General features: G+C 48.4%; 1 protein-coding gene across 1 annotated transcript in view; it reads left to right on the top strand.

Moving 5' to 3' along the window:
* Window positions 1-15,582: 15,582 nt before the first annotated feature.
* The window catches only part of LEPREL1 (leprecan-like 1), a 21,251-nt gene continuing 10,981 nt past the window's right edge, over window positions 15,583-25,852 (top strand). The window contains exons 1-7 of the mRNA XM_009883361.1: window positions 15,583-15,729; window positions 16,675-16,864; window positions 19,660-19,791; window positions 20,958-21,100; window positions 22,578-22,667; window positions 23,154-23,194; window positions 23,688-23,782. Coding sequence (XP_009881663.1) covers window positions 15,628-15,729; window positions 16,675-16,864; window positions 19,660-19,791; window positions 20,958-21,100; window positions 22,578-22,667; window positions 23,154-23,194; window positions 23,688-23,782 — 793 coding nt within the window. The 5' untranslated portion in view covers window positions 15,583-15,627. The remainder of the gene's footprint in view (window positions 15,730-16,674; window positions 16,865-19,659; window positions 19,792-20,957; window positions 21,101-22,577; window positions 22,668-23,153; window positions 23,195-23,687; window positions 23,783-25,852) is intronic.

The raw sequence follows: 25,852 nt of genomic DNA, 5'->3' as shown, positions 1-25,852 counted from the left end.
ATTCTCTTACTTAGTCTTGGCATCACCTACCTTTTCCGTCTTAGCTATTTCCACTGGAGATGAAACGGTTCTTTGCGAAGGGGCAGGAGACACCCACCCACGTTGGAGTCTCCTCAGACAGACGGGCTGCTGTTCCCCGCGGATGGCGGGGGGAGCGGGAAGCCACCCCTCCCTGGCCGCAGCTCAGGACGGCAAAGCCGTAGCGAGCCTGACCCTATTTGACTTCTCCTTTCTAGATCTCAGTCTCTATAAACAGCCTTTTATGGTATTTGCCTTTCGAAGAGGAACTAGGGTGTGGATGGGAACGGTGACAAAGAGCCACTTATAAGGATTGAGTGAGCTCCTACAGGAGACCGGTGCATAATTTTAAGATCAACAGAAAAATCTTGCAATGTTTTAAGCCCCGAAACGTCATCCAAGGCATTTAAATGCTGTCATTCAGCCTCCCAGCAGCCAGAAGGTTTGGGCTCCTGTTTACCAGGGAAACTGAGTCATGGAGATGCTTAGTGACTGGTAGAAGAATTCTCAGTACGTCAGAACCAGAGCCAGGAATTAAAAGCAGAAAGCCAGACTCTGTTCGGAAGTGCTCAGAAAACACTGGCTTCAGCTGTGTCCTCACCGAGGGCAGACAGCTCCTCATTTTTTGCATATTAGAAAACAGTTTTGCCCCAGACAGCGGGTAACGTCTCTCCGCTCGCCGGGGTGACATCAGTGATGGGGCTGCAGCCGGGAGGCGGGATGCAGAACGTGTTGGTGCTGTGAGTAATAATAGCAGCCTGTGCTCGGGGTAGGGGGAGAGAAAAGCGATCCCCACCGGCATCCCTGCGAGAGACACCATCACCCGTGTACGTCGCCGCACGATATTCGCATCCGGCACCCCGCAGGCTCTGGGCCGCTGCTCATCCCGCAGCTGCTGGCGGGGCTCCCTCTCCGGAGGGCTGCCATCCGCCGCTGGAGCCGCACCAAGCAGCTGCTTTCCCTGCCTCAGGCCGGCAGAGCAAAGCGAGCGGTAATGGAATAAGCACCTGTGTTGCTCCTGCAAGCGACACGCGCATCCTTTAGGATGTTGCTGAGAAACTGAGGAGACAGCAGTTGAATAGGAGACTAGTGAAGATCGCCCACCACTGCGGATGCTTTTAAGCCCCTGGCGTGAAGAAGGTTGTGGAGGAGTGTGTCTCAACAGAGCTCGCAGTGAGGAGGGCCACAAGGGTGTCAGAAATTGGAGCTGAACTTTGTGTTTAAGTTTGTCCAGGTTGTGGCTGCCATCCAGCCTGGATCTATCCATATCTGCCCCCAGCAGAGGAATCTGTGCAGACCAAGCATTTATCTCCTCAGAGGTAGCTATCAGTGTATTTTGTCTCTGCGTTCGTTCCAGCGGTGAACACAGAAGTCTCCTCTTTGAAGTCCTGTTCTTCAAGCAGCCATTACAGACATCCCTGTGCCTGAGCAGCAGCCCGTGTGGGACACGCTGTCAGGGCTCAGCAGCCTCCCTGCCCAAGGACTGAGCTCTTGGCCCACCACCGAGCACTGTGCTCCCAAAAGTGTCATCTGCTGGCCTGAAATGGGAAGACCCGCGTTGCCGAAGGGCCACAGAAGTTGCTACAAGCATGGCAGAGCTGTAGGGTCAGGATTTAATATGTGTCAGGGGTTAAGAAGTGCTTTGCCAGAGCACCCTGAGCCTGCAGCACTTCCCCGGTGTGCTGGACCTGCAGGGGAAGTCCAGGCAGACATGCCAAGGCCAAGGAAACATGAGCACAGGCTTCCAGTCTCGGAGCCATGTGCGTGACGTGCTGTGGGTTATAAATAAACTGCATCACTGGCAACGCATTGCTGGGGCGGGGAGAAGGGCAGGGAGGATGGTGGTACAAAAAAACCCAGCGCTGTTTCATTCAGGCTGTTCGGTGTGTCCAGTTTGGTGCTTGGTCACCAACACTGGGGCAATCGATGGGAAGGGCTGGCTGTCATGCTCTAGCCACCCTTCTGGATTATGCCAGTCCCCAGGAGCCCAGTTCTTGAGCTGCTCTTGCCCAGGGTAATAGTTCTGTCTCTTATTTCCAGCTTTTGGCTGGGAGGAAGAAGAAGGGTGAAGGTGCATACCTGTAGGAGAGCAACCCAGAGTCAGAATTGTGGGATGTGCTGTTGATCAGCCCTTTGCAGAGGGCACATCTCTTGGTTGCTCTCAAGGAGAGACATGTGCCTGCTTCCTCCTGGGACACCCCTTTGGCCACGCATGCACTGGCCAAACTGGGAGGTGACACATCCACCCCCCGGCCCCGGTGCTCTTTTACTGACTCATGAAGGGAGAGCTGCAGCACCGGGAGGGCCCACAGATCTACTCTGCCTTTCTGGAGGCTCTTTCCCAAGCCAGGGCAATGGGATTGCTACCTGGAAACCTCAGTCAGAGGAAACGCAGTCCCTTAGCACAGGTGTTCCTCGCCTTTCTTCCCCAGTGGGGTCCCCCCCCCCGGAAAACAGCCCCCGTAGCCGCTGCTTGGCCACCCACTGGGACCAGCAGCAGCTCCAGGGCAGCTCACAGGGTAAAACCGATGCTGCTGCAGCAGCAGATCTTGCGATTTGGTGCTATGGACTTTTTAACTCCATTACTGTGCATTTGTAGGTGTGTTTTTTTTTTTTTTTTTTTAAATACACTAATTAACCAACAGTTTGATTCGATGGCGATATTCGGAGCTCTATTACAAACAGGCAATTGTAACTCAACATCGCAGCTGGCCCCGTGGCACAAAGGAGGGATTTGAAAGCACTGCTCTGTGCACGGCGCATGTGGCAAAGGCTCTTTCATCCCACTGCCGGATCAAATGTCCTGATAAAGAGATGGAGCTGAGTGGGCTTGTTTCACTCCTTCCAGGAACGGCGCTAGGAGCTGGCGACCCTGGGATCTGGTTCTGATTTGCCGTGAGACATCAGGCTCCTTACCTGCAAGCCGGGGAAAACGATACCTCTTTGCAGGGGCCTTGCAGGGCTCAGCGAAGATTAATAAGGGAAGGAGAGGAGATGAAATAGCTGTGACATTTTATTGTTATTATTAATGATGTAGAGTGAGGCCAGGGCACCTCAGTGAATAATCACTGCAGTTTGCCTTTTGAGATTTGGCTGCATTTTTTCCCCTCCCCTCCCCTCTGCTAATCAGAGCAAAGTTTGACTTTGTAGGAGGAGGGCTCCGAAACCAGCATTTCGCAGTGTCTGAAGAAAAAGCGTAGCGTTTCCTGGTGTAATTAGGTCCAGGCTCTCAGGAAATGAAGGCCGTCTAGTTGATAAGTGTTTAGTAATGATTACCAAGCCTACGGCTGGGGAGAGCGAGCAAAGTGTTTTCATTTCAGAAGCAGCAAATCCAGCTGAGGCTTGTGGTGTGTGTCATGTATGGAGGCAATTGTGCAAGTGGTATGTGGCCTCGCTCGCTGAAGCACGAGCCAAATTCACCCTGGTGTAACTCCACAGGAGATGCTGGAGCTGCACCAAGAGCCTGAGCAGCAGCGACCGCTGTCCGTACCGTGCCCCTGGGCTGAGTGTCGGAGGTGTCATTCTGGAGCCTGGTGTTACTCTTCTCTCAAAGCCAGTAATTCCTCTCTCAAATTAGTAACAGTGCTCATGAAAGCTTGGGGAGCTGGAGTAGGGTAAGAGTCACATTTGCAAGGGTAGGATTACGACCTCTCCAAATGAAATACACGTTTCTTCAGTAGTGCTGGATAAAGCAAAGGTGGAAGTGTGTGAAGGTGGGTTCTTCAGCGTGCTTTTGTTGTGTGTGTCAACCTCAGCTGCAGCAGTCAGAAGCTTTAAAGAAAGAGGACCTCTCTGCCAGAATTTGCAGGGTCAGATTTTGCTGAGAACATGTCTGGCAGTGGTTACGCTGTGAAATCAACTCAGTCCATCTCGTGTCAGCATACTCATCCTGCCCACCAAGAGAGCACCCTCGAGACCTGATGTACTCTTAGCGTCCTGAATTTGAGGCTGGGTTGCGGGCCCCCTCCCCTGCCCTCTTTCATCTGCCTTCATTTCAGAAGATGCATTTTTGTGTGAAAACCCATCCCTGTTGTACTCAGATGGGTTTGAGTTTTAGTGTAACGAACATTGCAGGAACCTGAGGAAGTTTGCAGCGCTGCTGCAGTGGCTCTTGCCTTCCAGGCAGGTAAATGTGTGTGCAGGTGTATTTGCAGCAACCCCCACATCTTCTGCAAACTCTAACACAGCCTCATGGTAGGTCTTTCTCAGCCTCACGTCTACTCTGGTGGAAATAATATACCGATGTCTTAAAATCTCCCAAATCCCTTATTTATTGCAGCTTGTATAAACACGTTCAGAAAGGATTGCACAGCTCCCCGGAGGATAGGTCCATCAGTGGCTTTTAATCAGAGTGGTCCAGAGGCAAATCCCGATTCGGGAAGCCTGTAAGCTGCCGCTTTCGCTGACAATACCCTGTGTGCAAGGTTCCCTGTGTGCCTGCTGTGTCCTTACGCTCTGCCCACAAATGTCCATCCCTGGCCACTGCTGGGGCAAGGTTTTTGGGAGACATGAACCTTTGGGCTGGACTAGGTTGGCAGCCCGTACCGGTAGTGCCCCTTGCAAGACCTTTCTTTTGCAGGACTATGGATATATTTTTCACTTCCTTCTCTTTCTCTACAAGCATTGCTTCCTTGCAGAAAATAAATGCAATGCCTCGATGCTGGCCCAGTAGTGGTGAATCTATCAGATCAGCATAGAAGTTTCTTTTCAAAGATGGCAGTTTTCTCAAAAGTCACTTAAGTTTGCTTTCCTTTGCCATCAGTCAGTTCCCCTCACGGTGAACAGAGCTCGCCCCTGATTTGTAGATCTTCTTTAGGCTTTGCAAAACGCTTGTTGAATTGGAATGGTGATCTGATGATTTATTTAATCATCTGTAGTGGCCTAATGCCCATCACCATCACGATGGTTTCCAAGCATTCAGCAGCTGCGAGTCGTGATCCATTGCTGCATGACTCGAGCCCTGGAAAAGGTATTCCAGAAACATTGTGTCTGGAAAAAATATCATAATTAAAAACATTTCTTTGAAGACTCTCATCGATTTTGTGTGAGGGGACAATGCATAGATATGTTATGAGACTGTTTTCTCCTTGGGGTTTAAGGTTTGTTTGCTTCTCCCTTTGCTGTCCCATCATGGCTCAGGGCAGAGAGAGATAACTTCTTTCTGAGATAGCACAGTCCTGTTTGCAGCTCACCCTCAGGGCTATGCACTCTGCTTTTCAAGCAAACACTCTGATGTTGATAAAATAAACTGACCGTAATCACTGTTAGGGTCAGTCAGTACCTGCTGTAGGAGATGACCTTTCTGTTGCTCAGGGAAAAGGTAGGGAGAGGCAGTCTTCAGGCTTGGGACAGGGTTTAGATAAGCCACTTGACAAACCTCTTATTTCCCTCAGAAAAGGGCTGCAAAAAAGGAGTGTCATTTTATCAGCAGATTAGCGGGGCTTCCTGGCTCCAGGATGGTCATGAGTAATCCACAAGTCCTCTCAGAAAGGCGTTTTCCAGAGGCACGCGTAGCTGTTTGGATGATGTTGAGGAACAGCAGACAAGCATATGTATTTTCACAGGAAACTTTGGCTCCCGAAGGACATTCAACAGCTCATCGTGTCTGACTCTTTTAAAAGGTGCTGAGCCATTGCTAAACCCGGGAAAGGGAGGAAACTTTCTCCTGTAAGAATTTTTCTGTTCGTCTCGGATTTTTCTGTTGTGTTTTTCTTAAGTGTTTTAGTAATTATTTCTATAGAGACATCAACGTGGAAACAGCTTGGTTAGGAGTCTGTCCCAGTGCCTGATGTTATCAACCAGTGCAGCTCGACTAGTTGCAATGTGCAGGGAGGCAGGATGCTAGGGAAATTTCACATCTAAACTGCAAAGCTGCTGCTTTATGGGTCTCAGAGAAGGAAGATACATAAAAGCAGGAAAAATACAGAATCTGGAAAACAGAAAATATGTGACAGGTCTGCTAATTTTGGATCCAGTCTCTGACTTGTGCTGCTGCATTCTTGCAAACATACCGCAGAAATGCCATCGATCCTTTCCAAGCAGAAGTACTGATGTCCAGAAGTTTGCCAGAATAAGCTGCTTTGCCTTATTCTTGTAGGCACATGGATGGCATCAGCCTGTCCTGCACAGCATCCAGGTTATTCACCACTGCTGAATAATTTGTATTTGTTAATCAATTCAGTCACAAGAGTATAACTCTCATCCCCTCTTTGGGAGAGGAGGTTGTGTGTCACAGTTGTTTTAATGAAATCCTTTACTGATGGGAAGTCTTTTGATAGAGACATGCTGCAGCGTGTTTTGGCCTTCATCCTTCTTAGAATAAACAGTTAAGTTTGTTTCCGTGCCAATGACTCTGTGTTGTGGATTATACTTGTGTTGGCATCTTAGACACTGCAAGACTGTCTGCAAAAGCACCGTCCAGTGATCCTCTCCCGAGCATCCCCCATTCCATCTCTGTGTCATCGCTTCAGTTCTTTCATCACAGACGAGTTTGCTTTGTTTCTGGCCCAAATCAAATGCCTTCGGGTTCCCAAGGTTGGAAAACTTTGTGGAAACGTAGAATGTTGTTATGTTCCCGCGACATCTCTGCTGCTTCAGAGAGTGCCCTGTCTGCTTCCTCCTGTGACTCACAGTTACATGATGCACCCCCCAGCCCTTTTAACTGCCTGCCAAGCTTGTTTTGTTCTGGTTTTTCCCCTAAAAGCATGCCATCAGTTTGTAGCCTTAATCAGATTGAAGCATTCCAGCCTTGATCTTCCTCCCTTCACGGCAAAGGGCTCCCTTGCTCCTTGCTGCCCGGGTTAGCAAGACTCACCTCTCTCCTCCCAGGTATTTCCGAGACTCTCTGCAGGGGATCACCTGCCTCTCAGTCTATTATCAGTCAATATATCAGATGAAAGCTCATTGTCTAACAGGCTGTGGCCCACGGAACTCTTGCTGGTGGTCCATAAGGAGGGGATAGTCACGTACTGTTTGTTTCCAGCTGCTCAATTTTATTAGCTTAAAACGCACGGGCTAATCTTTGACTGATACTTTCCAAGGTGTGCAACAACTGGGGCTGCCACGAGGATGCTATAACAACAGGAGGAAAGACATGCATGAGAAGATGTCAGCTCTGGAAAGCCTGGCTGACTTTATACCCCCTATCTTTTAGTATCTAGCACCGCTTGTTGCCATTAGTCTGTAAGTGTATTGCTTCTCCCATGCTGTTCATCTCCACGGGCCACTGGCTCATCTCTAATTACCTCACCGAGGAAAACTCTGGGATGTAGGAGCCTCATGGGTAACCATCAGCACAGATTCCTGAGGGCTGAATACATCCCACCTCTTCCGAGGAAAATTATAAGGGAAGATTTGTCTTAGACTTCAAATTAGGTGAGTGTCCTTAAAAATAGAGAAGGAGCCCATTTCTAGCCAGACACGGCTTTCGGAGGAGCTGCTCAGATCCCTCCCGTGGTGCGGGGTGTTTTGCACCACTGGTTGTGGTGTGGCCGTCCTGTGTTGGCAGCGTGGTTGTGTGTTCACAGCTGGAGGGAGGGGGACGACTGGCCAGCTGTCTGCTCAGAGAAGGCACTTTTTTTTAAATATAGTGTGCTGAAATCCATGTATTGCCAGCTCCCATCATTGCTCTCAGCTGTTGTGTACGGGCACAGAGGGAAGATGCCCATCTACAAGGGGTTTCTTGCCCCTTTTAAAAACTATGGTTCTATGGGGGGTTGTTTTTTTCCAGGAGAGCCCACGTTGCATATTCTAGGAATTTTTCCTTGTTGAAAATGCTGTTTCACACACAACTTTAGTTGTCATCAGAATATGTTAGTGTTCACACAGGGCAAAATCTGGCCGAAACTGTTTTTCTCCATCAGTCAGCTAGAAGGTTCAGAAAACACAAACACATTTCCCATTGCTTGCTCCATGGATGAATCCTGTGATGCCTCAATGTGTTCGAGATTTATGTGGGAAGGGTCTTTTCTGCTGGGAAGTGGTTTTTGCAAGTCACTTGCTGTGAGGAACGCCCTGCTCCTCCTGCAGTATTTGTTACACCGCGTGTGCACTGAAGCATATAATGCACAGCCGGAAACCTTTGAAAAATCTTCATCCTTACCTGCCTGGGAACGGTTTAAGAGGAGCGTGTAGGAGAGGGAAGGAAGGAAGTTTCGTAGTCTGATTTGTTTTCTCAATGCAAAATGCCCTTTTCAGGCAGGGGGGTGCAGCTCAGCGCATACATGTGTATGCTTACGTAAAATACTGCCAGCGTGGCCCAAGTGAGAGATTCGTTAGGAAATCTGATTTCTCTCTTGGTTAATTGAAATAATTTGTTCCATGAGCAATACTGAAGTGGTTTGTTCAGTTTAGTTTTAAATTTCCAAATATCTGCCGCTTTCTGGAGACTAATTCAACGTCTAGTCAGCTCTTTTGACCGTGTACCTACCAATCTGCATATGTTTATGTACTGAAAAATTGCTTGTTGGAATAACAAAAAACCCCAAATACTTCCAAAGTTTCCTTTCTCATGAGGAGTTTTCCCTGTGCCAATCCCCCAAATTTTGTCTGTTTTGCATTTGGGTCTACCAGAGCAACTGATGAGCAGCAGCACATAGCGTGGCGTGCTGGGGTGGCTTGAGAGGAACCGTCCAAAGCACAGTGGAGGTCGTCTGCATTTTGAAAACGGAGAAGACCTCTGAAAAGATGCATGTGGAGCCTCCAGGAAGGCATCGCTACTGCCCCCCGTCACAGTAGTAGCAAGGAGGGGGGAACCAACCCTATTTATCTTGAGGTGGAAGGCAAAGAACTGGTAAACACTTTGGAGAGCAGTGGATGGTGTGTTAATGAACTTAAGGCTGCTTCACATCTTCGTCACTTGGTACCAATTCCCTACGCTTGGCTAAGGCCTTTGTCTGCCATGTGCTTGCCTTCCTGTCTGATTTTAGTGTTTCTGAGGGGTCAGTGGGTGCCGTTGTGGGTTGCAAACAGCTCAAGCATCTTTCTGTGAATGTGCGATCCCATCAGCAGAGGGAAAACTTGCTTATTAACTTCTCTGGATAATTTCTTCCTTCCCTGTTTTCAATAGTAAAATAGTTGAGACGAGGTCACATGCTATTTATAGCTATCTCACTGCTACTTGCTTCTACTCGCCCAGGCAGTAAGCTCTGCATAGACACAACGAGTTTAATCCTTCATGACACTGAACCTTTTATTTCTCTTGTTGTCTGTGCTTACCGACTCCAGAGCCTCCCTCCTCTGCAAAGCCCAGCGCACTAAGCCTTTGATACAACACAGCAGCAGCGGAGCTATGGAAAAGTTTAAAAAAACAATATCTGTTCAGCAAACCAGGAGTTGTCTGAAGGTTTGAGCCTCGGTTTCTAGGTCAGCTGCACAGTTTGAAATACTTTCTCACAAGCTCCATGCCAGGTCCATGTACTCAGCAATTAACGGAGGTTATGGGCAGGTAGGTCCAGTCTTGGCATGGCAAGAAACGCTGGGGTTTTGAGGGTTCTGACACATTTTCCAGTGCATAAGCCTGGATCTGATGCATTTTGCAGTGTATAAGCCTTACTTGTCCTCTCCTCCTGAAAAAGAAGTTTGAATTCAAACAGTGCTGAAAATACCTTAATATAGTAACAGGTTGGATTATGACACTCACACAGAATGGATGACAGTGGCTGATACCTGATAATATGTTCAATGAAATGGGAACTCGTTGTCAATAATAGTCTGAGATCTTGGTTATATCATGCCCTGTGAGCCTTGGTCTCAGGCAGTCAGAATCGATATTGCTTTGTCTACATTTTCTCTAAAATCCACTGGCTTTTTCACCTGTTTTATCCTTGGTTTTGCCATGAAAACTGCAGTGTGAGCTGGGAGCACCCGCACACCTGTAGATGTTCTGGCTACAGCTGCTTCCCCCCCCTCATAAATGGCACTATGTCGGTGTTCAACATCAGTGGTGGTGGTACGGCGCACCGTGCCATCAGCTGCAAGAGCAGACTGTAAAGCTGTGCGATGGTCATCTCCCAGACCTGGCGTGATGCCTCTTCCGCTTCCTTCTCCCCACTGCCAAGCACCAGAGAGCAAACTTTAAGGACCGCAAGTTTAGGGTCAGTGTAGCTAAACCCATGGTGCTGTTGTGTGGCGTACCCCCTAGGGAAGGGGCTAGGGGTTTATGCAAGCTTGCTGAGCATCTTGGCACAAGAGAAGCTTTGGTCAGAATTCATTCATCTGCAAATAGTGAGGGCAGGTGTGAATTCGGGGCATGTGCCTGCATGTGGAGGTGAGCCAGTCTGAGCTGGTTTTTGGGCGGGCATTAGCCATGAGGTGAGTCCTCTGTTTTTCTCTTTGAGGGACGCAGCAGCTGAAGTGATGATAAAATCAAATAGCAAGTTAGACATATTCCAGCAAGACAGTTTATTTCCTAACAATGGCAGGTTGGTGACAGTGGCCTTACAGGTACAAATTAGATTGCTCAACATGGAGTTTACGGGCTGATACATAGTTCAACAGGTACAAGAATAACAATGAACTATTAAGGAACTGTCAACATTATATTACGTGTTTCATCGTGCAGCCCATGAAGGCTCCATAAAGGATTTTCTCAGCTGTTATCGGTGAGAATTGGCATCGATTGTATAGCGATGCTCAAGATGTTCACTCAAGGTCCTTTCTCCAGCCTGTGTTTGGTCCTGTCTAATGCTCCGGTTAAAACAGCCTTCCTAATCCAAGCCGCTACTGCAGGTTGGAAGTTGCAGTCCCATTGAAATTCATTCCCATGGGGATGAAACTGAGCATTTGCAGTTTGCTGAAATTCTTTAATCTGAGGTTTTGCTGCTTAAAATAACTTTCCTGGTTTAATGTGAAATGAAACACTCCTAACATTTGAATGAGGAAAAAAACCTATTTTTCGGCATCAAAACCCAGAAGCACGTAAACATTGTGTTCTCCCTTTCTTGGGTCTAGCCATTGGCATGGTAAGATCCAAAGGGACAGGGCCTTCCCAGGGCTCTCTCAGGGCTGATGGTCTGATTTCGTGTGTCCTCTCTGGCCGAAATACCCAGGGTTGGTTCAGTAGAAAGCTGCAGCGGTAGTCCAGCGATCTCATTCCAGTGGGGTGAACAAGCAGACCTTGGAGCACATACTAAGGTTGTGATTCTACCGTTGTCATTTTTTCCTTGCTGATTTTCATTCAGTGATGGTTGCACAAAGATCAAAATCCCCTTGTGTTACATTCTTGCCTGTGCTTATGGTCCCCGAGTTGCTTGCCATCTAAGTAAACAAAGTGATTACCCTGTGGGACAAATGCTATTATTTTTATTGTTATTCATTTAAAACAATGGAAAATCAGGCATAAAGAAAACAAAATGTTTTTTTCCAATGGCTGCACAGTGAGATTGTGACAGGGCCAGGAACTGAGCCCAGGTGTCCTGAGTCCCGGCCCAGACCTTTAAACACCAAAATATCCTGCTCCTTTTGAATTCAGAGTGTTTTGGCAAAAGTTTCCCCAGAGTGTTTCATAATTAATGTCAGTGCTAGTCTCTGAACGTGTCTTACCAGTTAGGAATTTGCTTTTATATACACGCATCCACTTAAAAACTCCCCAAAACTTAGCAGCTGTTGGCTTCTTTCTGTTACTTGAATGTTTCTAACGCAGATATGGGACATGATAAATTGAGAAGTGTTGAGTTGAAATGTTCTGCTTTGAGTCCACTTAGCAAAATCCAAAGGTCATCTCTGCTGTGTAGAGCCAGCAGGATTAGGCACAGTGTGAACCTTGTTTCAAGGGTGGGAAAGGGATTTTCTGTTGTGTCTGGAAATCAGACTCTTCCTATCTCACAGGGGTGGATTTTATCCAGGAAGAACTAAGCCCATCCTAGGATCTGTGACAGTTTTTGATAGCTTTCTGAGCTAGAACCAAAGTAAAAAAAGAGCACCCCACAACAGACTATTGCAGCTTGCGTCTCGAGGGACCAGTTCCCTGGCTGAGATGCATTTGGTCCCTTTTAAGTCTGCACAGGCAGGATGTTGTCTGTGAACAGAACTCTGTGGTGCGGCGTGGAAGAACGCAATTCTCGTGAGCAGCTCAAATAGTGGCTTAATAGCAATCCTCTGGATCAGGTCAGCAGCTCATGTGTCTCTGACAAACCTCTTGCCCCATCTTGACCTCTCTAATTACTGGCTGCGGCGGCAGTCCCACCTACACTTACCAGGACCTGAAAATTCCCATTGTGAGATGCTCTGGTCGGTCCTTTATCCTGTATCAGATGCTGCCCAGCTGCGATGAGCTTTCCAGGATGGGATTATGTTGAGACGAGCTTTTTCAGGATGGGGTGTATGTTTCTAAATAGGAACGTCTCTCTTTTTTAAAAAAAAGATTCTTTCTACACTGAAGAGTTTTGGTTTTGGTTTTTTTTGTGCTGTCCTGTATAAAAAATTCTCACCATCATTTTGCTCAGCTGCTGGGAAGCCAAGGGGTTATGGTGGAGAGTGGTGTCCTTAGGAAAACTCCAGGCGAAGGACTGGAATAGATCTTGTTTTTGCAGTAAAAGCTGGCTTCCCTGCATAGGTTGTCAGCACAGAGCTAACCTTGAAAAACTTCTGAAGTTTACACAAGGCAAATTTTTTGCGTTTCTGTGGGCACTGCAGCACAGCGGTGCTTTGGTGTTCAAAGGGCAACTCTGGGGAATGGGCTGAGATGCTGCCTGACCGGAGCTTTCATCTTCCTTTCGGAGGTATTCACGCGTGCTTCTTCAGCCAGCTCTGCCCTGGCCTTTCTGGGAACCAGACAAGCAATTTTGGCTGTGCTGGAGCAGCAGAGGGGGGGTAGGAGAGTGCCCGCCTGGCGTGAGTCTTGCCCGTGGCGATGGCTGGGCTTTTTCTCCAAAAGATCTTCATATATCCAGGCACCTGCTTTCAAAACATCTGCATGCCCCAGCGAGCAATGTGAGAGTGTGTCTGGAACGGCTCGTCTGATATAAAAGTGCCAGTTTCACAAATCCCCTGGTAGATTTGGGTGTCAGCTCCCATTCAGTGTCTCCCTATCAGAACCACCCAGGCATCCCTGACAAGCTCAGCCAGTGATTTCCAACAGCCATGATGCTCCAGTTGCTACCAGTTTGACTCAGGGTAGCCCCCTTGTTTGCTCTGCAGACTGTGTTTGCACTTGTCCTGATCTAAACAGCCCAGATGAAAGCGCTGGGTGCTTCTCTGGGGGACTCGCTGTGTACAAGGAGGCTTGGTGCCTGTCCTGCTGTGCTCCACATCTTCCCTGCTTCCCTCGCCTTTAAGCTGGGCTCCCTATCACCATCATCCCTCCATCTATCTATCTATCTATCTACTTTTTTTAATGCAAAAATTGCTTTTGGCAACTTGCTGAGCTTTCTAATTCCACCTTGTTTTGAGGAGAAGCCAAAGGAAGCCTGTTACAGTAATTTTTTAATATTTGCCACTTGGAAAGGGTGTTCGAGGGTGGAGATTCAAAAGGCACCAGCTGCTTCCTTCACAGCCAAAACACACTCTCTCCACACCACCCTTAGAGAAGGTCGCCTCGCAAAAATAATGCATGTCTTCAGCTGTATTTTCACGTGTCTTGCCAAGCTTTACATACAGTAGGAAAGGAGGCATCATTCTGCCAGCTAAAGATCTGACGTATTTTAGTAACTGTAGCAAACAGCTCCACTTTCCAAAGAGGAACAGATTTGCCGAGTGATTTGGTGTTGGCTCGGTGCTTCCAGGTGAACTCTCCTTATCCAGCCGAATCGAACCTGTTGCCCTTGCCCCACTCCAGCTATTCCTGCTCAGAGCAGCGTTTGGCATAAAAAAGGACTTTTTGCCATGGTGTTGCTGCAGCCAAGTGCCCTGAGCAAATCCTTTGCATTTTTTCACCCTAAAGCTTTCACAAGCCACACGTGCAAAATTGCCATAGGATATACATAGACAAGGGCATCCCTCAAGGAGGAAACCCCGTGATTTCACCCAGATGTCAGTCCCACTTAGTTCAACCAGAGTTCCTGTATTATCGGATGGGTATTTTAATTTTAAAGATGGCTGCAAACACTTTGGCAGAGGTGACAAGCAACTTGCTGACAAGGGAGGGGGCTGCTCACCCAATTGGCAGTTCAGCCACATCTCTGAAGACAGTCATACGTCAGAGATGAAACCTGTTATATGCCTGGCTGGTGATGAGTGTCTGTATGCTCTCTGAGCCCCTGAGAAATGCAGAGTACTAGGTAGTGCCCAGGGGCTCACTGAAAGAGGTTTTGGGTGTTTCTCATGGCTTGGCTGAAAGGCAAGCTATAGTTGATGCTCATTAAGTGTATGCAATTATTAATCCAGTGTTAAGGAGCCCCAAGGAAGTCACCGTTGTCTCCCAGGGATGAGAAGGGTCTTGAGGGCAGCCATGGTCTCAGGTCACCTCAGAGGGGCTCTCTGCCCTGCTCCAGGTGTAGGATAACAGGGTGTGAGCTCATGCTTTTCTGCAGGTCTCTCTTTTGGTTCTCGTCGTTTTGCCGGTTGGGTTGCCTGGTAGATATACGTGCAGGGTTCTGCAGATAAGCTGCCGTACCATGATGGCAGCATAGCGTAGACGTGCCTGAGCTCGCTGGCTCCGGTGCCTCAGGAGGAGCCTAGCAGCAGCAGCACAGCATTCAGTGTGGGTTTTGCTATCAAGGAGAACACTTGGACACAGCCTTGCCAGGGCTAGCATTAGCCTGGTCGTGGCTGACAAGCTTGGGAGAGCCTGCTCAGACTGCAGACGTATCCCAGGGGACCTGACTCTGCACTTTGCTGGTACTCAGTAGTGTTGCCTTTCTTTGAGGAGCAAGTGCATTAGCCATGGAAGCGGGCTCTCTCCTGCAGATCATGCACATCATGCAGATGTTTCACCTGAACATCTCTCCTGCTCCCTGAACCCCGGCAGCTGCTGTGGGTGTGTTGAGCACTAGCATTTCTGTTTGTTTACAAGGCTTTCTCCAGGGTGAAACTAATGTCTGGTCTCAGTTCTGAATCACTAAATCCAAAGTAACTTGATAGACCAAGATAAACTCCTCTTTATATCTCTGCCACTATCAGCAGAGTCTGGCCTTTTGCAGCTATACAGAGTTGAGCTTAATAAAAGGTCCCAAGTCCCCATTTACAAGTAGAAGCCCTCAGCCTGGACGTAGCTCAGCTTCCAAGGCTTGTAGAGAGAGCAGTCTCAGCAGCTGCCTTCCCCTCCTCTCTCCGTTTCATATCTCATGAGAGCATCTTTCCACCTGGGACTGTGCAGGGGGTTGGAGTAGCTGAGTTCAGAGGATGTGCAGTTGGAAAATAGGCTGGACCCCATCACCGATAGACCACATTGCAGACAGATAAATGACCTGTCTGGCTCTCAGGGGCTCAGTCTCTTCCAATTTCCCTTGCACTGGGCTTTCCTCTCATTTCATGTTTTCTGCAGCCTCTGTGTTCAGGTTTTCCTTGGTTATCCCATCATTGCCCAGTCCAGTGGGGTCAAAAGGTTGTCAGAGTGTCAGAGAGTGCAGCATAAACTGCTGTGTTCCTACATCACCAACGCACTTGGTCTTTCTTATCTTGTTACAGCTGAACAAGCTGGAGGAGGCAGCAAACGCAGCTCACACCTTCTTCATGGCAAACCCTGAGCACATGGAGATACAGCAGGACATCGAGAACTACAAGACCACGGCAGGGAAGGTCAGCTTGATTGACCGGGAGGCCAAGCAGCACATGGTGAGTCTGAGGTAAAGAGGTGCCCGGCTTAAGTGTCAGGGAGTCTGGCGAGAAGGGATTTAGGAGGCCAAGACAGCATCATCTATGAATGGGGACATTCTGGCCGAAGTCCGTATTACAATACAGCAAAACAAACTCTCCCTTTCAGCGCTCTCCTTTAAGGCGAGCCAGCTCTTGCTTTTTCAAGGCACTCCCTGCTCTTTGTTTGATGGCTACATCCCCAGCCTGGTCCCTCTCTTTGGGCAACTCTGGTGTCATCCATGGCTGAGAACAGGCATCAGCAGGCAGCTTTGATGAACACCTCCATGGGCACTGATCTTGGCTTATGTGTGTTTCTTTTGAGCTGGGTTCTCCCACATGGGCAGAGTACGTGCAGGTGAATGGCTGTGCTGGAGAGGGTGTAGGGTGGCAGGCAGAGGACTGACAGCTTTTTCCACCTCCTCAAAGCAAAAGCCCAACACAGATGCCAAGGCTACCCCCAACTTTCTGATTTCCCAAGACTCAGGGAAGCAGGAGTGTCTGTTTGGTGTAATTAATGGAGGTGCTCATTAGGGGCTATTCTAAGACAGATCTGCCTGGGTCAAGAGCAGTCTTTTCCCTTGGCATTCAGCGTAGTTTTTGGGTAGGAGGGTAAAAATAAAGAATAGGAATTCTTTTTCACATAATGCATAATCCAGCAGTGGCAGTGAGGATTTCCTAAGTATGGAGGAGTTCAGCAGAGCACTTAGGCAGGTTTATGAGGTTCCGTTGGTCCAAAAGTCCACTGATGGCTTAAACATGGTTTGGTACAACCGCTTATGTCTGGTAGGTACCTGGGGAGGTTGTTCTGTCCCTGCCTGCTTTTACATTCTTATGAGAAGCACCTGCAGTCGGCAAGGGCAGGATGCTGTGGTCCGAGCAGCGTAGCCCACTCATGGTCTTGTCTTCTGCCTGTCTACTTTGCAGGAGGACTACAGTGCCGGAGTAAGGCACTACGACAAGGAGGAGTACGAGCTGGCCATTGACTTCTTGGAGCGCGCATTGAAAGGGTACTACACCGAGGATGAAGATTGCCAGATCATGTGCGAGGGACCACAGAGATTTGAGGAGCACGAGTACCTGGAATATAAGGCTGGCCTCTACGAAGCTATTGCAGGTGAGATCTTTTTGCATCTTTAGGGTTCTCACCCTTCACCCTGCAATGTTTTTAACTATTGAGTTTGGGCCTTTGGTGGGATTTGGTAAAGTGCCTTCCCTTCCGTCGCTGCTGCTGGTGAGTAATGCTGCAGGAGGCACTTGGAAGGCCAGAAAATGCAAATCCAGAGAACGGGGAACGAGAACATCTCGTTTTGGTCCTGAATAGAAGCTGGGCTAGAAAAATTGCATTTCCAGATGTGAGGAGCATTTGCAGCTTTCTGTAAGCACTGAAAGTATAGGTGCTTTAACACAAACTGCCTCAGTTTCCCCTTGTACACAGTCTCAGATCCCTCACTGGAATCAGACATCGCTGGCCTCTGCTTATATTTTCTCTGTTTTTCAGTGCATGTGAGAGAGCAGCAAAGTCCTCTTGGCCATGCTCCAGATGGCCAGGAAAGTTGCCAAAAAGGCTCAGAACATAGATTTCCTCCCCATCCAAAAGGATGGATTTGTCATTAGCGGAGGTCCACCTAATTATGATCTTGACTGAAATCTCTGGAGAGAATTGAATATCGCTATGTAATCTTCAGCTTTGCATGTGTGGCTCTGAGCCAGAGGGGATTAAAATGGTTCGTTCTCAGTAGAAAGGAGATTACATTTAATTAGTCATAAGGGAAAGAAGAGCAATAAATTAAGGTTTGTTTGGTGACAGAAATCTTATTTATCTGCTTATGGTCTTGGAGTTGCATCAAGCTCTGGAGTTTTGCTTCTTGTGTGGAAAATACTTCATTCAGACGCAGATTGTTTTTTGGTTTTGCATAATTCTGTTTGTGTCGAGACAGGAAATCTAATTGAAATGACCAACATGAGAAACCACTAACATACCGGATGGGAAGCTGCCTTTGTTGGGTTTATTTACCCACGCAAAATATATGAGAAGTGGTGTAAGGGCTGACTTGGTACCAGTGTAACTGTCAGCTGACCATGCCTGCTTTTAAAGCCATGACCAGGACACCAAGGGCCATATCGAGCCCTCCAAGAGAGCAGCATTCAGTGGTGAAGAAAAGCCACCTTCCTTATCACTGAAAGGTGCTGCTCAAGCATCAAACAACTTCTAGTCTCTGTTTAATTGTTTCTGTGCTGTGCAAGTCGAGTGCAGCCCCAGTGAGCAGAGAAGATGCTTCTGTGCCGGACCATACAGAGCGTGGTCATGGTGCGGTGGTCCTCAACCCAGCACATCGGCTGGGAGTGAGAACAAGCCAGATGGTCTCTGCAAGTGCTTGGCCAGATATGCCTGGGAATAACAACTCCAAACCCCAGGGCCTTTCAGGCACCCAAAGAAACAGAGAAGTGAGTGCACACGGAGGGATATAAGATCCGTAATGCAGCTGTTTTGCTATAGGGAACTAAGTGGTTCCTTGCAGGACAGCATAATCCAGAGTTTGCCCCTGGGTCCAGGGCGCTCAGCCCCAGATGTTTCAGCAGGGAGTGGGAATACTAACACACCAAGAAAAGAGAGTTTAAATTTCTTCAAAACTTGTTTCTCTTTTCAGTCCCAAGCTGATTTGCTGTGCTGCTGCATGGGGCTGAAACACTCTCACCTCTCTGCCACAGGGACAGATGCATTTCAGTGAATTGATTCCAGTCTATATAGCCTGTTTCTAGGGCGCCCTAACAGTACCGAGAAAAGGCAGTGCTTCTCAGTGATGGATTATTCCAGGTCTAGGATGCTTAAACAGGTTTAAATTACAACAGAATTATTTATGTCCTTTTCCTTCTCACCTTCCTAATGTAATACCCTGGATGTGTATGGTAAATCAGATAACTACTCAGGCTACCTGCCCAGAGCAAATGGGGGACTGTTTTGAGTTTCCACTTGATTTCATTGCAAATTCCTCAGGCTGTTTTTTTGGCAGCTCTGAGAAATGCTTTGGTAGCTGAGCACATGTTTTTTTTTTTTTCAAGCCCGTGTTTGTTTCTTAAGGTTTTTAATGGTGTGCAGAGACAGAGCAAGCAAAGAAAATTTGTAAGTACATTGCAGCAAAGGTTCCAAACTGGAATCAGATGTCAGCGCTGGCTTCGAAACTGTACAGCTGATACAACGCCTATATTGTGGACTCCTACCAATTAAGAAACCTTGCTAATGGCAGATGTTTACCACGTGCTTGCGTTTCCCTGCGAGATATCTCATCTTCGAGAAGCAGCAAACACAGGGATTTTGCTGCCCATATTTGCACCTTAGACCTTTCCCGCTCGTGGCACAGGTGCCTTGCTCGGCTGTGCTCGGGAAGCTGCACCGACCCCTCTTATCTAAACACCCCCGTGTGCTCGGGAGTGTTCCTGCTGCAGAGGGGAGAGGATTAAAGGTGAGCTGAGGGAAGGGAGTGTGGAGATGGCTTTCGTGTGGCAGCACACGTGGCCACCCTGTCTTCATATCTCCATTTGCTTTGTGAGTGTCCTCGTTTTTGGTTTGGCTCTTGAAGAGCTACCTGCCACCTGCAGGTCCCTGCACCCACCCAGCTTTCCCGGGCAGAAGCAGCATCTCCCGGTACACAAAAGAGATGCTCAAGCTCCCTCTACAGTTGACAGAAGGAGAAAGGCATTTCTCCACGGGGGCAAAAATGTGGCTGCAACTCTCCACTGGCTTTGGGAAGGAGCCTGAGCTCTTTCTCTAGGTGCGCAGTCTCCTGCTGGGCCAGGACAGCTTGACTTCCACGTCCTTCGGTTGGGGGAATTTAATCTCTGTCTGTCCTCGTCTCAGCACCATCCCCATCCTTCTCAGTTCAGACAGCCTTCTCCTTCTTTTCTTCGCAGATCACTACATGCAAGTCCTGGCTTGCAAACATGACTGTGTCCGAGAACTCGCCACGCGTTCAGGCCGTATCTCTCCCATCGAAAATTTCCTTCCCCTCCATTACGACTACTTGCAGTTTGCCTATTACAGAGGTAAAGGCTGTCTTTCTGTTCCTCATAGCGCTTGCTGAGTTTTGTTACATTTTGTACAAGTTGGAATTGTTTCATGTGGAAATCAGGATATTTCCCCATGATGCCTGTGCTACAGTGATGCAGCAGCATGGTCTGAAAGCGTCAGGAAGCAGAGGACATCATTGGAAATCGTCTCTTCAAAAGTCCTTTCCCTTTTAGGTTGACTGAAATGCAATTAAGTGTTTTTGTAAAATGGTTTCAAATCATCAGCCAGATTTTAAAAGCCCAACCTTTAGCTTAAATGTTATTATTCTTTAAATAAATCATGCTTTTTTAGGGTCCTTTCATTTGCCTTTTGATATTGAAGATTGGGGGATTTATATGTTTCACATTTTCTGAAACCAATTGATACATTTTCTAAATTAATATATAATAGATATGCAAGTTAGCCCAAGTTTATACCAAGTTGCCAATTTTTGCTAATTACCAAACATTTTAAGATTCATAGTAAAGTTGCACGAGCTGGCAACATTGAAAAATATCAAGAGTTGGCAGTGCTATAAAATATTGCCTGTTGTTTGGTCCTATGTGGCATTTTGTTATGTTCTGTTACATAAAAGAAAATCCAGGCAGAATTTTGCTATCTCAGACTTGTGCTAAGAGCTCTTTCCTGAAAAGGGCAGAATGTGGGAGGGTCAAAATTGCTGCTCAAACCTAAAGGTTCTTCATTCCTCAATGCAATGGGAAGAAAGCAGTGTTTCATGCGTGGTGTACAGGCTTTTTTATTCCTCTGCTCAATTAGAGATTTAATGTGGTGGGTAAAACCCCCCAGAGCCCTGTGAGATGCAGGGAGGCAGTTTGCTGCCGGATAGCATCCACATCCTGCACATCCACTTGGATCCAATTTGGACACCATCCAACCTGTGCATGACCTCAGGGAAGTCATGTCTCTGTGCCTCAGTTTCCCTGGTGGTGGAATGGAGCGGTTAAGACAAAGTTGCATCAAAAGAGCCTTGTAAAGTGCCGGGCTCACCCTTGAGCTGACAGGGAGCTCATGCTGTGTCCTCCCTCTCTGCCGGCTCCCCTCCTTGGCTCTGCCCTGCCGTGCTCAGCACAAGCCCCCGGCACTGCCGGCAGGGCTGTGTCCCCCTCTCTGCTCCCCTGATAACTGTTGTGTTGCCTCCCAGTCGGTGACTACGTAAAAGCCCTGGAGTGTGCCAAGTCCTACCTCCTCTTCCACCCGGACGATGAAGATGTCTTGGAGAACGCAGGTTATTACGAGGGCCTCTTGGAAGGTACGATGGATCCAGACACGGTCAAACCCAGAAAGGTGAGAGTGAGTGTCGCCTAAGAGCCTGTGGTGGAAGGCTTCAGCAAAAACATCAGCTGGAAATAAAAGCAGCTTGGCAGCTTTCCCACAGTGGGGACCGCCTTGAAAACAGATGCGGAGATGCTGGACTAGCTGGTGCTGCTAATTGTTGGGGTGCAAGTCCAGAGTCACTGGTGTGGAGGAGAAGCTGGAGGCCAGGATCTTCTTTAAATGGGGACATCAGCTTAGCAGAACCCAAGCAAGGGCAGGAAGGGCAATGACCGAGTGCCTCAACAATGTGAGCCCTCCCCGCGTTCAGTGCTCTGGAGGAGATGTGGAGGAGGAATGCACCGAAGCACTGAGCAGAGGGCAACCTCCGTTAAGAGAGGGCTGAGAAATATTTTCCCAAGGGAAGGTTGGGATGTCAGCTTTACTCTCCAGTCACTGAGCTTGGAGTTCGGCACTCAGCCTGCTCTGCAGGGAGCAGCTTTGCTATCACAGGGTTAGGTTGGGGTCAAACAACCAAACAGTGTGTGTTCGGTCACCCCACGGGACAGGCTTCCTCTCCGGTCCGGGCAGCCTTTATCTGCGGCCCTGGGGCTGCCTTTCTCACGATGCAGAAGAGGAGAAGTTCCTCCCATCCGGTCCCAGCCCTGCTGAGGCTCATTCCCCTTGCGCCGTAAGCAGAGGGTACACAGAAATTGGATTTTCCATTCCCTTAGGAATTCCTTGATTTCCAGGAAAATCAAGGTGAATTTGGAAAAATGATAAAAAAGAAATGGAAATGAGAAAAGAGAAAACAAGAACAATTATTGTTTCTTCTTGCAAAGTGAATCTAGGAAGAAAACTGAAGTTGACAAAACCATGTCTTTGTTTCCAGTGTTTTGAAGTTTTCTGTAAAAAGAAACTTGATTTTTGCTTTGCTAAGTAATTTTCTAGGAGAAAACCTGGTATTCTGTTTATGAATTTTTCATTCAAAAAAAAAGCCCTCTGATGGAACATACACACCCAGCTGGCTGTGCTCTGTGGTCCCTGTCCGAGTGCCCCGAGTGCATCCTAGGCTGCGATGCTGCAGCCCACCCACCACGGGGTGATGGGCTCCACGTTGCAGATGGGGAAAGGAGGCACAGCCCAGCCAGGGTCCCTTCTCCACCAGCCTGAACCTGCCTCCCGCTCTGCAGCTGGGGTTTCTCCCGTCAGCCTCGTGCCCAGATATTTAGAGGCTTTCCGAGGTGGTCAGCACCCTCTGCCAGCTATGCAAATGTATTTTGGGGATTCAAGCTTCCCGAATGAGTTGCTGAACACCTCCCCTTCTGTAACGTAGAGAGTGGCTCAGCCCTGTGTCCAGGGTTGCTCTAAGGCATGACCCAAGCATCCCTCACCCCATAGGAGTCTGTGGTGTTGTGTGAAAATTAAACCTCTGTTGAATCAGATGTGTATTGACTGTATCTTGTGAAAGCTACACATGCAACTACTCCCCTTCTCCTCTGCTTTTCAGGAAGCCAAAATGCTGCTAAGGCGCCATAAGTTGGAGTCTCACCTCTTGCAGGTGGCTGCGGCCGGCCTTGGATACACCTACACGGAGCCGGTAATGCCTGGGTCTGATATAGCAAGGACCTTTAGGAGTTCACAGTTACAAGACCAGCTTCCCCTGCCTCTCTTGCCTGTAAAGCGAGTCCCACGTAGGTGACTCAGGAGCTGGGTCTTCACCCGGTTTGTTCCTTGTGGGAAAAGGGTGATGGCAAAGCAAGGGAGGCAGCCGTTCACGGGGTGAAGGAGAAGCAGACCCAGCCTAGTCCAGCTCTCCTGCCACGGTGCCTGGCTTTGTCTCAGCCACTGCCATGGTGGTGGGGTAGGACAGAGAAGGCTGGGCAAGCCGCGCTCCCTCTGTACTTGTCATACGATGCCAGTTTGGGTTGGGGTTACATTTTCAATTTGGTGACCCAAAGTTGTGTGGGATGGACCCATACCAGAGAGGCTGGATGATGTCCCCAAGTGTGAGGCAGAGCAGGTAGCTCCTTGGCTTCGGCTGGAGCATTAAATTAAGAAGCACAACCTCTCTCTTTTCCTGCAGAACTACTGGAACAGGTACGGCGCCCGCCAGGATGAGCACAGGTGAGCCATCACCCACTCCAGCTGAGTCCGTGGCTTCCCCAGTCCCCGCAGGGGGGTTAATGGGATGTGCCCGTGATGGGTTAACCAGCCTGCCATGAGAGTGGTGCTGCCCATCCGCCCCAGCACACCATCATGGATGAACTAGGGCCCTTGGCCCCTTACCATTACAAACATTCCCACAAGCACCTCATTTTAGCTGAGTGCCTCAAAACCAGCAATGGTCTAGAGGGAACTTGGTCAATGAGGCAAGTAGTGCTGTCCAGGTTCATTGGTGTCTGTGCTTTGCTGGTGGAAGCTGTTGTTTCCATTACCAGAAAAACACAGTTTGCCACAGGACAGGGTGAGGACTTCTACTTTCATGGTTGTGACATTTGTACAAAGTACCAATTTGCCTGTTTTTTCCATGTATTGGTTTCCAAAGGGTGCAAAACAGCACAAGAACTGGAGATCTGTGGCCAAAGTCATGATGTTCCTCTTCTCTTTTGCTTGTCAGTGTCCCATCAAGTATTAGCAGTGAACCAGAGGATGGGCCCCGGCTGTCCCTGGCAAAGAAACCCATGCCAAAACCAGATCGAGAACTGAAGGAGGGTAAGTCTGATGAAGATGTTTCAACAAAATCAGAAGCTTTTTCCTATTGCTGGAGACTGCAGACTGCAAAGGCTGGATGCTGAGCAGCGAGAGCCGATCCCATCTGAGAGGGGTTGAAGTTTTGTTTGAGAGAGAGAAGTTTTCGATGCTGCCACAACATTTCTGGGTCTGTGGATCCCACCAGCGCTGCTCTGCTCTTGGACTGGCTTTTCCCACCTGCTGAGCTGCTCAGTACGGAGCCCTGAGATGTGGAGCTGGAAGCTGGGTCCTCCTCACCGTGGGGAAGGTGGCACCAGCAAACAGTAGTCTTTCCCCCAGGCGCTTTTAAGATGAAAATGTTCACTGTTGTCCAGGCTGCTGAAGGATGGATGCTGGAGGCATTAGGTTTTGGGCAAATGACGCTTCCTAAATGTGCTGGATGACACCGTTTTAATAGCCATTTCTGTTAGCAGACTGGCTTGTGATTTCGTGTCTTGGCTTACATCAAATCACTTGGGTTTAAGGCCTGTCGGCAAACATTTCAGCTGATTTCAGCACATTTTTGGCAGCCACAGGAAATACCATAGCATCTTCTACTAAGGACAAGATTTCCCCCATAACAATTTTGAAAAACTACGTTGTAGCCAAACACCAAAGCATGCTCCTCGCTGCGAAACAATGGGATCTCAAGCCAGGAGCTGTCTTGTGTCTCCAGTGGGCAGCTCCATAGCAGCAGGCAATTAAACCTCCCTGTCATGCAATGGATGGTTGCGCTTTTTGGGGAATTTCACAGCTTTCCGTGACCCAAGTTGTCTCCAGCTGTTCAGTTTTGTGTTCAGAGTATTGTTATCCCTTCTCTAGCCATACATAAAATAGGCAAATACCACAGGAAGATCGTGAAGAGCTTGCTTAAGCCAAGAGCTGATTGATTTATATTTGTTGGCCTGTTTGCCTGCTATAACCAAATAATTTCAGAGTGCGTCTTTCTCTGTTTTTTCATCTCTCTATGCTTTTATTCTGTTTTAGTTGCAGAATGTGTTCAAGTTTACAAAGAAAACTGAAACCATTCAAAAAGAAAATGGGATTTTTGTCCATCCGGCTGCTTCCTTTCTCTGTTGTCTTTTTTTCTTTCTCTCTTTTCACTTAGAAAAAGAAGAGAAAAGGCCAAAAGAGAAAAAGAAAAGTCCATTTTAATTTTGTACTCCTCTTCTGTACTTCTTTCTTTCCCCCTCTCCTCTTTTCCATTAATTCCTTTACTCCCAAAAGTCCAAAGAATTCCTCAATTTCTTTGGGGTGTTCTTCACAGAGCATACACCTGGGAACCAGGTCTCTCTCTCTGCTGGTGCTTAGAGGCAGTGGGGTTAGGAAGGCAGCGGGGAGTGTGCTGCTGGTGTGGGACAAGAGTTCAATGTTCACAGCACAGGGCAGCCGTGCAAGCCCAGCCACAGTTGTATTCCCATCCCAGGGATGCTACCTGGGACCTCCAAAATGCAGCGTCTGGCAGGCAGAGGGAGGCAGCTCGGAGGCAGGGAGCGAGGGATGGCAGGGACAGCCATGGCAGCTCCTTTGCCTCTGCAGAGGAGGATTGTCTTCAGTGTCCTCTGATTCGTCCACTCCCAGCCCCTTTTCTTGGTGGAGAACAAGCGATGCTTGCTGCAAGCACAGCACCGCGTTAGGTTTTCTGGGTGTGTAAAAGGCAAAAAAACCCACTGATGACAATTGCAGAGAGCGGCTTTGCATGTGGAGCCGGCAAGAGCCACACAGCGCAAACGGAAACTTCTGGCCTCCCTTGATGTTGGCTGCTGGGTGAGAGAGCCCAGTCAGATGGTGTCTGTGTCTCATTGTGTCCCATCAGGTTTTGGCATTTTCAGGCTGTGGCCCCTGTGTTTGCAAGGCAGCTAATGAGAAGGTGGAAAATGCTGATGCTCTTGCAGCAAATTGATTTAATCTCTGGGTGTTTCCATTGCTTCTGTTTCTTTTGGTGCTGATGTGAGGCCAAACTCTGCTCTCTGCTGTGAAGCTCTTTCTCTGGCAGTGCAGCCGGGTGACTTCACCTGGCCCTCAGCCACGGTACAAGATGTCAACGAGGCC

The sequence above is a fragment of the Charadrius vociferus genome, unplaced genomic scaffold, assembly GCF_000708025.1.
Source record: "Charadrius vociferus isolate BGI_N301 unplaced genomic scaffold, ASM70802v2 scaffold214, whole genome shotgun sequence".
Classification (NCBI taxonomy): Eukaryota; Metazoa; Chordata; class Aves; order Charadriiformes; family Charadriidae; genus Charadrius; species Charadrius vociferus.
The sequence above is the reverse complement of the archived record's forward strand: the minus strand, read 5'-3'. Positions and strand labels throughout refer to the sequence as shown.